At 46.4% G+C, this 17,334-nt stretch overlaps 1 protein-coding gene across 1 annotated transcript; it reads right to left on the reverse strand.

Moving 5' to 3' along the window:
• Nucleotides 1-276: 276 nt before the first annotated feature.
• On the reverse strand, nucleotides 277-1,623 carry LOC144123102 (uncharacterized). Its single transcript, XM_077656007.1, has one exon. It carries the CDS (start codon nucleotides 1,621-1,623, stop codon nucleotides 277-279), a length of 1,347 nt encoding a protein of 448 aa, XP_077512133.1.
• Between the last annotated feature and the right edge of the window lie 15,711 nt (nucleotides 1,624-17,334).

Here is a 17,334-nt window from a genome sequence, read left to right on the forward strand (position 1 = left end):
CGTGGCCGTCGAGAAACACGTCGAGGTCGGTGGTTCTTTGTCTGGCGTTGCAGTTAGGTTTTGGCGCCGGATCACGGCTGCGTCGTGTTGAACTGAAGTTGGAACGTCGCGTCGTCAAGTCGTCTTTCGTCGGTGTATTCGTGGCTTCCTGACTTCGTCGGGACGGCGGCGTGGCGTTATTATGTCGTCGAGGTGGTCTCTGCGCCGTCTTCGTCGGCGGCGGAGGATCTTCGTCAGTTCGAAGAACAGCAACCGCACCTCCATCGGTTGCTGCTTTTAGTTATCCGGATATGGGCTCGCAGAGCGGCCCCGTGCTGGGCCAGTGTATGGACGGCGCTGCGGCGACAGGTAGCGGCCTGGTGACGGCGACCGGGATGGCCGTCGAGGGCTCCACTGAGTAGCGGCGAGATAGTCGGTGATGTCACGAGGGCGTTCGCCTCCCCGAGGGTGCGGTGCGTCGACGGCGAACCCTCGCAATCCCAGGTCGCGGTATGGGTATCGGCGGTACACATGGCCGGCTTCCCCGCAGTGGTAGCAGAGCGGGCGGTGGTCAGGAGCGCGCCAAACGTCTGTATTCCTCGGGTAGCTGCGCTGGTCGACGGGTGGTCGTGTTGGTGGCGGCGGCGGTGGTCGACGGAATTGCGGCGTTACAGGGTCCTGGCGCGGTCGTGGAGGGGGACCTTGACGGCGGGCGACGGCGGCGTAGGTCATCGCTTCTGGCTGGGGCTGCGATGATTGTGGTTGTACCTCGCGAACTACCAGCGATCGCTGGACTTCTTTGACTATTTCGGCGACTGAGGCCACTTGAGGTTGCGATGAAGGGAAGATCCTTTGAAGCTCCTCTCGTACGACTGCCATGATGGTCTCGCGCAGGTCGTCGGTGGCCAGTGACTGAACTCCGGCGTAGTTTGTCGAGTTCGTGCGGCGGTTGTATTGTCGGTTCCGCATTTCGAGTGTCTTCTCAATGCTGGTGGCCTCACGAAGGAACTCTTCTACGGTCGTCGGTGGGCTTCGTGTCATTGCGCCGAAAAGTTCCTCCTTTACACCACGCATCAGTAGGCGGACTTTCTTCTCTTCGGACATTTCCGGGTCGGCGTGCCGGAACAGACGGCTCATTTCCTCAGTGAAGATTGCGATCGTCTCATTCGGCAGCTGTGCTCTGGTCTCCAGTAGAACTTGGGCTCGCTCTTTACGTAGGACGCTTGTAAATGTTTGCAGGAAGCTGCTTCGGAACAGGTCCCACGTCGTCAAGGTGGTTTCTCGATTCTCGAACCACGTCCTGGCGGCGTCCGCCAATGCGAAATAGACATGTCGCAGCTTGTCGTCGCTTGCCCAGCTGTTAAACGTAGCGACCCTCTCATACGTTTCCAGCCAGCTTTCCGGGTCCTCAAATGTGGAACCGCGGAACGTCGGTGGTTCCCTGGGCTGCTGCAGCACGATGGGGGACGCTGGGGCTACCATTGGGGTTGCCTCGGCCACAATCTTCTTGGTCTTCTTAGGTAGAAGTCCGTGCTCCGGGGGCAGCTGTTGAAGACGGCGGCTTGCTCGATTGTCCGGGACTACGTTGGTGTTCTCTTTGCGGTCCGGGCTTGGATCACGGCTTGTCGGGGGCGTGTGGTACATGAACAAAACAAAAAAGAAGCACCTCCACCAGATGTCACGTGGTGGTGACGTTGAAGAACACAGTAGCAATACTGTGAAAGACAAAACTAACTTTTATTGGGCGAACCTGTACCCACAAAAGAGGCTACACTTACAGCACAACGGTAGCGGCGAGCATGGTCGGCGATCGTCGAAAATCTGATCCGCGGGTCAAGCGCATCGGCTGTTATATAGCGGTCGTCGAATGTTCCAGACTAATCGTTGGGACCCGCGTGCCTTCCACAAAGTTCTACACGATTCGCGTCAGGTGATGAAATCAGATAACATAAGGTTCGTCTACAACAGACAGCGAATAGAATCATCGATGACTTGCCAGAAACTTCGGATAGATGCAGGCGCGTCCCGCGCTGTGCGATAACACTTGTTAGGCGGCGAAACGTGGTCGCCCAATAAAAATAAATGACACGTGTCAATATATAGTTTGGCGCCAGCAGCTCTCGAGAAATATGGCTAGCTGTCTTGCGATATATAAGAGTGTAGCGGCACTAAATTGCCATCAGAAGTGTTGCGCCGTCTCGGCTTGCAACACGCGCTGGCTCCGGCTGCACGGAGCCACGCGCTAAGGAAAATAAGAGCAATTTAACACCTGGTTCTTAGCTTGTTTTTTTCATCCGCGTCGCACTCGTCTAATTTGTAGGAGACTCTACAGTCTCCGCCGCCCTAAACTATATAAGGACGGACCCTCCAGCACACCTGTCACAGTGGTTCTCTTGGATGAATTTTAACACATAATATGATTCGGATTTTGGTTTTCTATACTGTGAACATCACTGAGTACATTCTGGATATAAGAAATGAACTAGCCTCGAAGAACATTGTCATGCAATTGAGTGCTGCAAACTGAGCTGTTCATTCTGCACTTTTTCCATGCCTAGTATGCTTATATTATTTCTTTTGTAAAAATCTACTTAAGCTGATTAGCATCTGCCGCGCAGTGTTTCTAAGCAACTAATGCTATTATAGAACCAATGAATAATAACTGCACAAAAAGGACGGGACAAGAGAGAAGAATCACACAAAAAAGAACGTGAGGTTATCGAAGCTTTGGAAATCGCGAGATTAGGGCCTAACAAATGTGTTAGCGAGGCTTCCATATACCTGTACCGCAAGGAGTTGGAGTTTCTTGGTTTGACGTGATGATTATGGCTTTTGTCTTTGCGGTTGGTGCGCATGCGCTTTGCTGTCGAAGGATGGTGGCGTTGGTGCAATAAACCAGTTGTTAGTCTGCGCTTGTCTCGTGTGATTCTTCTCTCTTGTCCCGTCCTTTTTGCGCAGGTATTCATTGTTTCCATAATGTCGTACCAACTAGCCCCTCACCGCATTCTTTTAGATTACACCTCATGCTGTAGTGAAAGTAGCAGTAATCATCCGCGCCACCCCAAGTGGCATCCTATCCATTTCTGGTTATCTGCTGTTTTTGTTCAGTTGCTGGGATATCATTGCAGCATCTTTAACTCACAGATTTTGTCAGCTCTGATTGCTCTTTAAAATTCTCAGTAGTGGAGTACACGTCTTGTTGACAACTACAAAAGTCTAAAAAATCACAGCTGAATTGAGATCATGCTACAGATTTCTGAATTATTACTCTTTGCATTGTCATAATGGCTTACCGTGTCAACTGTTGACGAAGATATGACCGTTATCTAACATCTTTGCGGAGAGTTAGTGCATGATCCTGCAAACTGCCGGGATTATGCCAATAGCATGGAAAAAGAATTCGTTTCCCCATACAAAGCAGTGCAAAGTTAACAAAATTTGCACGTTGGCGTTTGAGCGAGGGGCTTGCTACAAAATTGGTGTTTCAGTAAATCTAACAAGCTAAATGATTGTAGGCAAGCCCAACTTGGGCGGCCCATGTAATACCCCAGCGGATGCCACATGGGTTCTGCACGGGCTATACAAGCTGGGCTGAAGCCGTGTAATACCCGCATAAGGTCTCGGTGAAGTAACTGGGCTGCCTGCAGAAAGAACGCGGGCAGGCCCAACTTGGATGGCCCACTTAATACCCTAGCGGGTCGCACATGGGCCCTGGAGGGGCAAGCCGGTGCATGTGTCCATGTAATACATATACATGGCGCTTTGGTAGGTATACGCGTGGGCTAACTTGGTGTAGACCAGCGCTATGGGATGATAGGCGGGCTGCCTAAGTTGGGCTTGCCCCTAGTTTCCCGGCACTGAGCCCAACTCGTTGCTGGCAAGGGACATATGCGGGCTGAACTTAGCAGCATGTGCTCACATTTCCCCATAATTACCAATATGGGGCCCTGATCGGCTTGCCATGAGCAAGCTCAATTTGTCTTTGCCCACAAGATGCCCACAAGGGTTCAAGCTGGGCACAAGAGGGGCTGTGCAAATTAGGGCTGCCCGTCATGTTTCTGTGTATAGCCCAGTTCTGCATCAAATCAGCCCTATCGCAGCCCACTAAGGCCCCATTCGGGTTTTTTGGGGGGATGAAAACTAGTTTAGCCCCTTTAAAGCCCATGTTGGACCAATTGGGGTCTAATAGGCGGGCTGCCCAAGTTGTGCTTGCCACTAGTTTTCGTGCACTGAACTCAACTCGTTTTCAAGGTTTCCCTAATGTTGCCGGCAAGAGACCTGTGCGGCCTGAACTTGGCAGCATGGGCTCACATTGCCCCAAGATTACCAATATGGGGCCATAATTGGCTTGTCATGGGCCAGCCCAAATTTTCTTTGCCAACATGATGCCCGCAAGGGTCCGAGCAGGGTAAAAAAGGGGTTTCCCAAGCCCACGTTGCTCACATGGGGCCCGGATGGGCCCTAAACGCTGCGCTACTTGGGAGAGTGCCAAACATGCATGTTACTGCTTCACAAGTGCAGGTGCTGCTGGCACAGAAGCTACGCTAACATACTTACACAACCATACAGTACAAGACCTAAGACTATATTTTCTGTTTTTTACAATTTTTCTTTCCCAATTAGTCGGGCATGCAGCACTGAGGTGAAGCAAGCTTTAAATTTTTTTAAGGAACACCCTTGCGCTTGGCGCATATTTTGGCCATGTGCACACCCGCCCCTAGAATTCTAGGGTGCAGGACGGGTGCACGTGCACTATAAACTCATATTTTACCTGCTGCGAGGGTAAGTTAGTCAGTGTGATCTCTTTAAAAGGGTGAAATGTTTTATAGTGATGGTAGGCTCTTACTGCGCCTGATTTGCGCGTATTGTTAGCCTGTGTTTTGTGTTATACTGATTGATTAGTTTTTCGTACTAGTGTCTGTGTGGTGTAGGGCTTAATAAATGTCAGTCTATGTGGGTACAGCTGTCGTATTGTGAATTCTTTCGGCCCGAGAGTTCTGAGATTCGTGACAATATGTTTGCGGGAAGCTAAGGGTGGTCGCGGCCACGATGTACAGACTGCGAAGGAAAACTCTTTTCAAACTAAAAATTAGTATATATAAGGCATTAGCAGAATGAGTAATTACATATAAGATCACATTATAGGAACATGTCGTGACCATAAAAAGCAAGCTATTAATGACATAGTCCAAACAATGTCAACAATACAACCAACGGAACTTTTAGTTACTTATTTTCAAAATACTGCAGTCTGAGGGCCAAGCCGAGTTGGCAGTAATACAACAGCCAAGTAGATAACAATTGCCAGTACATGAAAATTCAGACTTATAACACTCTTCACAAAGAACCTGATATCCGCACTAAATGTGCCTACGTGGTGAACAGCCGCCACCAATAAGGTGTGTTCCCTCGCAGATGTCTGAAAAACTAAAGAGCATATGGCCGCTATATTTGACAGGTGCAAGAATAAAATCTGTACCGCTTCAAGGAGGATAAAAAAAATTACCACTGACTTTATCATTTTGTTCAATACTGCTAACCCCACGGTATATACGAGCTTTGGCAGGGTGGGAACTACAGCAGTAGACGTCGAGATAGTGCACAGTTAGTAACAAGAGCGAAAAAACTACAACATTTGAAAACGATACTATGCAATGAAATATTAAAAACATCTATCTATGGTGTATGGGAGGTTTAAAGTCCCATAGCTACTCAGGCTATGAGGGACGCATTAAAAACATCAATGTAAGTACAAACCATTCAGAAAATTTAAACGTTAAGGAACAGTCTTCACATATCAAGTTCAATTAACACCTGAAATGAGCCTTCGCGGTGACTCACTAGTTATATTGCTCGGGTGCTGACCCGAGAGACACAGGTTCGATCCTGGCCGCGGAGGTTGAATTTCGATGGAGGCGAAATTCTTGAGGCCAGTGCACTGTTCGATGTGAGTGCACGTTAAAGAACCCCAGTGAGTCGAAATTTACGAAGCCCCTCGCTACGGCGTCCCTTATAGTCTGAGTCGCATTGGAAAGTTATTCCCCATAAACAATAAACCATGAACACCTGAAATTTATCCCCGTTATCCGCTTCAGCCCACGTAATACCAAGGCCGTTCCAGTCGACTACCTTGCGTGGAAAAATGAGTATTTGAAAGCATTTTGAAGAGTGCTAGCTCTTACTACTTACGTTTGTCAAGGATGTGTCTGTCTGCAGTGAAGGTGAAATTGACCAATGCAGTTCCCACGTGACAAGATTATATCACATAGCAACAGAGGACGCGTAGCGCCTCACTTGATACCTACACTTTCGGCCAGTATAGCGGTCATTGAAGTAGGACCCACCCCGGGACCACCATTTGCATAAAATGTGGAGACCACCCGTTTCACGCACATTGTCTGAAGTGATGTAAAATGTCTTGGCATATTCCTCAGGATAAATTTGCTAATTGATATTATTCCCAAAATATATGTGGGCTTCGCACCGACCACCTTTCCGCTCCCAAACCGTGCATTCTGAGAACCTTCATACGGCCATTACAACCGAACCGTATGTCGAAAGGGGTTCCGTATGGTGCCAAACCATTCGTCGTATTGTGATGCACACGCTTATAAAATTTGTGAACTGATTAAAGGAACAAATATACCGCATATAGCCAAGGTTGCTTTAAATCGCAATAGTAGTGCAGAATCCCTGAGGCAGATGGCGCTGCTTGTGTCTTGGAAGCTTTGGGAGCACATGGCAATAAACCAAATCAGGTAGTACAGGGTGATATGGGATGGGCGCCGTTTCAGAGCAGAGAAGCTAGCAGCAAGATAGCATTTCAGGAGCGATTGATAAAAATGGGGAAAAAGCAGAGGAATGGGAAAGTTTTCAGATGCCTGTACCTAAGGAATGCTGACACGAAATTGAGAAAGCGAACTAGAAAATAGACAAGCAAATACCTGTACAGCAGTAGGGGGCAAATCAGCAATCATCGGTTAAGAAAAAGTTAAAGAAACAGAGAGAGGTTTGTGGAAAACAGAGAGACTGAAGAAATCGGCACTGGGAACATACAGGAACTTCAAGCAGGAAATTGCCAAAGCAAATATCTATAATTATAGGGGAAGCTCTTAGTTGTTTGAGGCCAGGGCGGGAGTTTTGCAGACTAAGACATATATTAAGGTACCACGACATAGACACGTTATGCGTTGCGTGCGGAGAGGAGGAGGAAACAGCTGAACCCTTGATACTTTTCTGTAAAGGGCTTCACCCTGCAATGGAAAGCAGTGGGGCTGATTTATCCAAGACATTGGGGTTTAAGAACAGTGAAGGGAAAGTAGATTTTAAGCGGTTAGAAGTAACCAAGCGAAGGTTATCTGATTGGTGGCTAAAATCAAGACAAGAGTAAAATTTCACAAGTCATGGCCAGGCGGCTTGAACCAACGCCCTATTTAAAAGGTTCAGCCCCATCCATCCATCCATCCATCCATCCATCCATCTATACATACATACATACATACATACATACATACCTACACACACACACACACACACACACACACACACACACACACACACACACACACACACACACACACACACACACACACACACACACACACACACACACACACACACACACACACACACACACACGCACACACACACACATACATAGATACATACATACATACATACACACACATACATACATACATACATACATACATACATACATACATACATACATACATACATACATACATACATACATACATACATACATACATACATACATACATACATACATACATACATACATACATACATTCATCCAGCCATCCAGCCATCCAGCCAGCCAGCCAGCCAGCCAGCCATCCAACCATCCATCCATCCGTCCGTCCGTCCAAGGGATGTTTCTTTTCAGGAAAGGAAACATCCGCGGATGTTCGGATTTGGTCTTTTCGATGTTTGCTGTGCGCACTGATGTAAACTCTTGAAGCTCCCGTAGCTAACGCTCTTAAGTCTACCACTGAGGCAGTGTTCCCGGAGATTTTTTTTCCTGCCTGAAAATGCGGCAAAGTTAAATGATATCTGCGTATCGTAGCATAACCAGAACAAAATTTTACATATTCGTGAGTGTTGCTTTTTAGTTTGCCTTTCACAAGTCTGAACAGCAAACGCAAGCGCGCAACCTTCTTTCTCTCACATAATGCCCACAAACCAGTTCTATTATTGAGCTCAGTAAGGGACGTGATGCCATACTAATTAAAGATAAACGGCACTGCTTCCTCTTGCACCCTTCCAAATTTACTGATATTGACAGAACCAAATGGATCATATATTACATTACCCTATTCTAGCAGGGGAAAAAAACTAGAGACTTGTAGGCTGTAAGCTTAACATCTTTGACGAGTTACGAAGACATCGATTTCAATAATGTAATTTTGTCATGGCGTTACTACGTTAAACCAAAATCTGCTTAATTGCGCTAGCACAATACGTAAGGACCCTTCACCTAGGTTATTTGTGAGGGTTTTAGAAACAATATAAGCGGAAGTTGGCGCAACCCGGTTTCTGAATTTCATCTTGGCTGCAGCTGCCGGGTAAGCGGCTTGGCTTCTTTCCACCATGCTGCATGAGGCGCGCTCAGCTCCGTTCCACATGGCTGGCGCCGTCTCGAAACTGGTTGGTTTTGCTCTTGGTAACATAGGCATATTCGCAGCGCAAAACTTAATGCATTTAGAAATAGGAGGCTTTTAAAGCGGCACCGGAAGTCTTGCGGTTAGCAAAATTAAGGAGATTTGAAGGAGTGTTAAAATCTTGGCATTTTTTTTCGTTGCTAACCATGCGTTTTCGGTATTTTCAGTTAGGGAGGTATACTCGAGGACGTGTGCGGAATGCCACGCGCCTAAAAGCAGTGCGGTTGAGGACAGCATACTTAATACCATATAGGCTAATTTGTGTTTGTAGTGTGCCCACAAAGTGTCAAAAGTTAAGAACCTAGGAGGGGGGGGGGGTTCTTCTGGGCAACGCCATGTGGTTCTTATGCATTCCCAGGGCTTCAGATCTCATGAAGATAAGATGAAGTGGAATCCTCCCCTCTTCGAAGGTAAAGATTTCCATAGACGCTGCTCGAGCCCTTCTACACGCATTAGAAACAAACCCTCTGAGCTTTAAACTGTCCACAGAGGCTGATCTGGGACTAGGGTAATTTCTAGCCTTTTTCACAACGTGCCAAGCTGAAAAGCACTTCCAGCGTCTGAAAATCGGTTCTCTACGGAACGTCAGGTACCCGAGAGCTATGGTCCATACTGGTCGACGTGGTCATACGCATTACGATGCAGACACCGAGGTTTGTAATACGCAGCAGAAGTAAAGAGGGCGCTTTTTGGCACCGTTTTCGTGGAGTATATTGGGACTGTTCGGAAGACCTCCTTTGTCCTTAGTATTAAAAAAGTGTGAAGTCGGCTGTTTTCGTCACATCGCATTGATTTAATTCGCGTCGCTCCTGAAAAGTCGTCTTACGCTACGTGAGCGGGAAAAAACGTGCGTATTTTCGCCGTGCGGTCGATGGATGGCTGTGAAAACGAATCTACTTGCAATTATTTCGCAAAAACAAGACAAGTAGTTAGATCAGCAAATCAGTCACTTCAGGCGCACAGAGCGAGGAGGAATGGTGCAAGCACGAGACGGGTACTCCTAACAAGACTATGGATTTGCCGCTTCCGGCATTCAACGGCATTAATATCAAGCGTGGTAACTGCAGAGGTACGGCAGCCATTTAATGCCTTCCGAGCCATAGAGACTTCTCCACATATTTTCCGTGTAATGTCCCAATATAAAAAAAACATCCTTTGTTTTCGCGCTACAGGATAGTGAAGGAAGCGAAATTCATCAAGTGTTCCTAGAACACCGGCAGCATTACAAATTATGTGTATTGAACAGTAGACCTATAACGTGCCCCCGTCACTTCACTTGACCATTAAGATCGATTTGGCTGTCGAATGAATAATTAGTACAGGATAGTACTTGCTGCTAATCAGTTAGCCATGTACCAACATACATGCGGTATCCTGGCCACATTCATGCAAATACTTATGGCTCAAGTCAAATATTCATTGACATTTGCATTCGTAATTACAAAGCTGAATAAAAGACGAGCAGTGAAAGTCGCTCACGCGAGAAAGCTGAGATAGGTACAATTTATTCGGCACTACAATTCATTGTATCAGTAAGAGATTTACGTAGGTGGGTGATCTTTATTGACTCATAAGCTGCATTGAAATCTCTCCATAGCACATGTTCTCCAGCATGGTAGACAAGTTTGGCTTGAGAAACACTTGCGGAATCTCCCAAGGCATCAAAGGTGCAGCATTTAGTAGGCTTTCAATGAATACCCAGATATCGCATTATCCAAAGAAACACTCAGGCAGATGCAGCGGCTAGGCAAACTAATGCTTCAACATCTGGCCTCCCATTATCAGGATTAGAAATGCGCCATCTTTTAAAGAACATGCGAGTCGGTATTAGCGAACAAATGTGGTTACACCCAAATTATTAACTCCTAAACTTTGTCAAATTGACCTCTTTTCATGGTTTACAATCCGAATATCAATCAACAGAAGTCTAGAAACTCAATCAACGCTTATGATTGGGAACAGCCTGGACAAATCACTCGTTTCGATATATAGAATTGGGCAACCAGACGACCCACGATGTGCATGTGGTCACGAGGATGAGGACGTACTACCTTATGTGCTACTGGATTCCACAGAGCATGACTGCTTTAGGACCTGACTGTAGAGGAACTTGACCACAGTTTGTAAAATGCCTTTCAGTCCTTAATATGTATTAGGTCCATGGCCCATACATGCGCTGAAATATATCATAGCGCTGAAATATATCCGTAATGACAGTGGCATCCTCGGGAAGTGCTAGACGTTGTATGTGTAAATTCTGGGATTGTTCGCCTCAGCCAGTGCTCTCTAGTGTCCCGGAAATCATTTAAATGTGTTTATTTTATGTGTGTGATGTATGTGATTGTTATTGTTACGCCTCATTGTTGCTGCTCTCTAGTGTCCTGGCGCTCATTTATGTGTCTCTATTATGTATCAGATGTGTATGACATCGTTTTTGCAGCAGCTCATTGTTTGCTTTTCATATCGGATAGGTGGTTTTTATTCCGTTTACTGCGATTAGTACATATCATTGCTTATAGTACATCCCTACTTTGTGTCATTAGGTAATATAATGAGTTGTAGTCGTTTTTTATATTAAATGTTTGCATTTCTGGCAGGTCCATTGTACTGCTTGCCTGGCAGACTGTGTGTGTTGTCGCTGTGCTTTGTTGAGCGTTATGTCACCTCTTCAAGTCTTCTCCCATTTTTTATTTATTTACCCACAGACCCAGAACCATTACAGAAGAAATGGGTAAAATATACAATGAACAATAAATGCAGTTAAACGTTATAAAGAAAACACAAGGTTCTCGTAATCATGCAATGCTAGCTAAACAATTTTGAAACAGTTCTTTATTATGAGCAGACAAAATTTCAGCAGGAAGGTGGTTCCATTCGCGATATGTAAGCGGGATATATGACTGAAAAGAAACGTTAGTGTTATAACGGCCCAGACCAACATTGAGAACTTGATCTCTGCGCTCTGATCGATAAAACGGCTCAAGAATCAGTTTAGTGCGCAGTATGGGATGCTGGAAAAGTTAAGTAAATAATGCTAAGCGAATATTTTAAGGCGAGACGCTAAAGACGGAACCTCAAGGCTAATTTTTATTGTTGAGATGTTGGCTGTTCGGTTGTAATTAGAAATGAGCTGACAATTATTTTGAACAGGTTCAAGAAAATTGGTTAGGGTGACATCAGCAGAAACTCATATTGATGACGAGTTTTCAAGTTTCGGGCGTGTATGGCCTTAAAAAGCAGCAACTTAAGGGAAGATGGAGCCCTGGAAAAATTACGATGGAGGTAACCTAGCATCGATTAGAATTATTGATGATATAATTATCTCGGCACCCATGTTAGGGTAGCCATACCAACTGTAGGATTTCAATAAAGTTGATTCTCTCTCTCATATAATTAATGTTACTAGTCTAGGATAAATTACTTGTCATTTATACTCCGAGACACCGGTAAGCGCAAACAGATTCCAAAGCAATGTTATTTAGGGTAGTAAGTCGTGAGCCCGAAATCTTTACGAGATACGTGCATGACTTTGCATCCGATAGTATTAAGTTTCTTGAGCCAGGTATTACACCAGTTTTCTATAGCAGTCAAGACAATCTGTAGAATTGTAGCGTCGTTAGCGATCCTTAGTGCTTGGAAAATTGCGCACTCATCAGCAAAAAGATGAGTATGAGAAGACACAGTGGTCATTTATGTAGACAGGGTAACAAAGTGGCCCAAGAACAGATCCTTGTGGTACATCAGAATGCACATGAGCTAGCGGGGAGTTAAGCCCCAACTCGATGGACACATTCTAGGCGGACGGGCGGAGCGCCTACGCCCATGGGCGTACGCTGAAGCCTGTCTGCGCATGCGCGAGGAGCGACGCGCGAGCAAGCACGAAGCGGGGCGCAGATATCTGTACTTGTCAGATATCCGCGCCTGCGCTCGGGCGCTTGCGCGCGCGTCGGAAGCGGGTTCCGGTTTACAGCAATAGGAGGACCGCGGGGCTCTCGAGACTTTTTTTTTTGGCATGGAGCTCTTTCAGGTTCCCCCACTTTTCTTCGCGGTTTAAGTTGCCTTTTCAGCCCCCCCCCCCCCCCCCCCCCCCAAACCCCTTTTGTTCACACCTTGAAATTCTTTCTGTCGGCTCGAGAGGGGGAACGAGCCAGCACGAGGAGCATGGAGGTGCATGCCCCTTTTCGACGCCCATCGCGGCACGGCGCTGGGCGCGCAAGCGCTCTGCACATACGCGAGGAAGTGTCCATGAAGTGGCCGGATTTACGGCCTTTGCCGGCAACAAGCTGTGAGCGATTAGTCAGGAATCATTCAATTAATTTCAATAGACTGTAGTCAATTTAACGGTTTTAATTTGTAAAAGAAAAGGTCGTGGGAAACAGTCGGCACGAGATGAAAGGTAAAAATGTCATAGAGTTTGTGCATGAAGGATATAAGCTGTGTTACACACGAATATAATTTACGGAAGCCATACTGAGATGAGGTGAAAAGGAGTTTGATTGAAGTAAGCTATTCAACTAAGAAAAAATTGCATGTTCTAGCAGCTTCGAGAAATTGCTGTTGAAGGAAATGGGTCTCTAGTCCGCAATTTTTTTATCGCCCGATATGTGTATTGAAACCACCTTCCCTATTTTACAAGCAGTATGAAGTGAGGGTATATCCAGTGAATGCTGAAAATTTTTTGTTGAGAACTGAAAGATAAGCGCATGTATTTACTAGAGACTTGGTGGTTATTTCGTCATTGCCGGAAGAGAAATTTGGCGGTTTCTCAATTACCTGAAAGATGCCTTACGAAATCTACGAGACAAAAGAAGGCTTGTAACGCGAGAAAGGTTTTTTGAAGACGTTGTTAAGGACGGTCGCACACTGATTCGTGTGATAAGGGTTATGCGATGAATCTTATATGATCATAGGTCATAGGTCGAAGGGTCATAAGTAGATGGGTTAACTACTCGCCAATATTTCCTAACATTTGTTTTCAGCATGGATGGAAGAGTGTTGGAAATATATAGAATTTGGCTTCTTTTACCACTGTGACATAAGCATCAGAGGCTATCTTGTACGCGGACCAGTGGATAGCAGTACGTGAAAATTTAGCCGTACGATAAAGGCGTTTCTTTTTCTTAGATAGGCGTTTGATCTGTGCATTTTACCACAGCTCGTTGTCGTTAGTAGTAATGCTAAAGCAAAGAATGCGCTTTTCGAAAAGTACATAAACTTTCGATGCAAAAATTTCCCAATTAGTTTCCACAGAGCGGTTCTCAAAACCATCAAACAGAAAGTCGATGAAGGCAGAGAGTTCGTTAATTACGGCCTCAAAGTTAGCGCGCTTATAATTACGCAATACCTTGACTTCTTGAGATGTTACGTGACACAAAGGCATTGATGAAAAATGAGGGCATGTAATGATCGCTTATGCTAGGAAGATATGAATCAGAAGACGCGTGGTAAGAATGGCTGCTGAGTATTAGGTCAAGAGTGCTCGAAACGTTAGATATTATTCTGCAATACCAATTTAGGGAAGGAGAATGTAGAGCATAGGCATAAAAATTCGTCGGCCTCGGAAGTAAAGGGTGTCAGGTGAGGTGGCTGTCAGTTTTATGCGATATTGCGGAAATTAAAATCACAATGAAAAAATAAAGGGGCAGAGAAAAAGCGCGAACAAACAATATTTATTGAGTCATAAAGATCGTTAGAGAAAGTGGCTAGGGTTGAAAGTGCACGAAGACAAACGCCCAGGAATATTTTTTGTTGCCCGGAAATAATCGAAGCCCATATCATTTCCAAATCGCTGTTAAAGGGGCCAAGACCGCCTATTTTCTAGCATGTGCTTCTTATTGCATTTAAGTCTAGACACGTTAAATTGCAATTCCGCGAACTTTGAACCTATTATGTGCTGTGTATATTTTTAAATCGAATTTTTGGTTTCTTTTGCGAACTGCTTGCTGGTCTGACAAACTCTGTTCGCTGACGTCACAGCGGCAAACACGTCCCACGTCACCTGCTGCGCACAGTTGGCTGCGCTGAGGTGCTTGCATGCACACCGTGGATGGCGGTAACTGGAATTATTTTTTTTAGCTGATCGAAATAAAATGCATTATCCAAGGTTTCTTTTGGGAAGCCTTCATCATAGTACGCGAGCTCAGTGATACTTCAGAAAATGGATTTGCTCTCGTGGCGCCTGTTTTCTGATTGTTGAGGCAAGAGAAATAGATGCATCCCTGCTTTATTATTTACACTTAAAAGCATGTTATTCGTATGTTATGAGTGTGGTCTCCATTGAGCCGTCAAGTGCTCCTGTATGTGAAAAGCGACACGTACTGAACATGCCTTCGCCGATGTGCGCCATGAAGGGCGTGACGTTCTGTCGCTGGCTACTGTAAGTTCCAGCCCGCTGATCGTCTGCTTGATAATTAAACTCAAATTGTCTTAAGGCGGCACAAGAGTAAGCCTGCGGTATTAGTGGAACAGAGGAAAGTGCCGAGTGCGACGACTTCCCCGCTTCATGGGAGAGTTTGTAAGTGGAACATGCATTCCGTTCGACTCGTAAAGCGTTTTTGCAGGAACCAAGCCACTCGCAGAACCTTACGCGACTCGAATTTTAAAGCGGAAGTTTTACTGCGCCAGCCAGTCAGCCATTTCGGCTCGTCGCGCACTTCAGCCGTATGCCGTGGGCGACGAACGACCTTGAGCCGCCTTTGCCTAGCAACGCCGTACCCGCCGCGGTGATTCAGTGGTCAGAGCGCTCGGCTACTGATCCGGAGTTCCCGGGTTTGAACCCGACCGCGGCGGCTGCGTTTTTATGGAGGCAAAACGCTAAAGCGCCCGTGTGCTGTGCGATGCCAGTGCACAATAAAGATCCCCAGGTGGTCGAAATTATTCCGGAGCCCTCCACTGTGGCACCTCTTTCGTCCCTTCTTATTTCACTCCCTCCTTTATCCCTTCCCTTAAGCGCGGTTCAGGTGTCCGCCGATATATGACAGCGATACTGCGCCATTACCTTTCTCCAAAAAACAATTAATAATTGTTAGCCCCGCCGCGGTGGCTCAGTGGTTAGGGCGCTCGACTACTGATCCGGAGTTCCCGGGTTCGAACCCGACCGCGGCGGCTGCGTTTTCATGGAGGAAAAACGCTAAGGCGCCCGTGTGCTGTGCGATGTCAGTGCACGTTAAAGATCCCCAGGTGGTCGAAATTATTCCGGAGCCCTCCACTACGGACCTATTTGTTTCTCTCTTCTTTCACTCCCTCCTTTATCCTTTCCCTTACGGCGCGGTTCAGGTGTCCAACGATATATGAGACAGATACTGCGCCATTTCCTTTCCACCAAAAACCAATTGTTAATCATAAGCAACGCCGCAGCCGCACTCCAACAGATGGCGCCGCCGTCGAAACCGCTGCCATCGCCGCTCGCTGCACCAGATGTGCTCCGCTGGGGTAGAGGGAGAGGAGGTGTCGCCTGGAGGTGTCGGGGTATATATATATATATATGCGCTCTCCCTCACTGTATTGTAGTCGTTATGGAGAGCGCGAAAGAGACGCAACAACAGAAAAAAGCGAGAAAGAGAGAACGTGATCAATAGACGCCAGAAAAACGCGCCGCACGACTCGAGAAGCGTCATAACGAAGATGCGGCTAGAAGAAGTCGTGGCACGTCCCGGAGTGACTCTTCAACTGCGGAAGAGACTGATTTGAGCTTTCGAGAGCGTCGGAATGATACGTTGCATAGACGACGTGCCGAGGTAACAAAGCTTTCGCAATTCAACTAGGGTTGACCAGAGCTAAGCCACAGCCAATTTTTTCACTGCCCGCACCGACGAATAGCCGCCAACGCCTGAATGAGTTCTTGAAGACATTAGCACAGCATTTAATATTTACTGCGCTTGTGCAAAATTCTCCAGGAATGCGACGATTTACAGCTGCAGTCCCGCGCCGAGGTTGTTTACATAGCTGTGCACAAACAGTACTGCTCGTTTGCTTAGAATGGTAAACAAAATGGGCTCTCGTTATCTTAAATACTATCTATTCTTGCTTAAAAACTGTAGTTTTAGTGTTGTATATACCACATTAGCACTCCAATAAGCGCCGATGACGCTATCGCCTGCTTGAGAATCGCTTCACGTGGGATCGGTGCTGCCTACTGATTGTATCCGCTTTCGCCGATGTCCCAAATACTTGATTTGAAATCACTTTACCTAAACATACGTTCGGGCACCGCTTGCAATAATGAAAACAGTCAAATTTATTTTCCCACAGTTGACGACGACGTTTGCTGCCGTCTGCCTTCAGCATATGCTCTGCACACCGGGTCACATCGGCACTTCTCCCTTACTGTAGCGCACCCTGCTATGTAGGCAGTCGTCACTTTGAGGTAACTTTAGCCAAAAATACGCTCGACAGCTATTTATATGCGCTAAATCTTGTGAAATTGTCCTGTGCAATCGCCGAAATCGCACTCACGAATCATACGGACTCGCTAGGCCTGGTCACAAAATGTGCCGTCGGTCCGCCGAAACTAAAGAATCTGGCTTAAGTTTTGCGCTGATTACTATTAAAGTCTGAAGATATGACATGCATTCGCTCGCCTCACTGTTTTTGATATTGATATAGTACACACTAGCGCAACTTTTCAGGCCGTCGCCTCACCGAGCGTAAAGCTTTCGCTTGAAGCACTACG

This window comes from Amblyomma americanum, chromosome 3 (genome assembly GCF_052857255.1).
Source record: "Amblyomma americanum isolate KBUSLIRL-KWMA chromosome 3, ASM5285725v1, whole genome shotgun sequence".
Classification (NCBI taxonomy): Eukaryota; Metazoa; Arthropoda; class Arachnida; order Ixodida; family Ixodidae; genus Amblyomma; species Amblyomma americanum.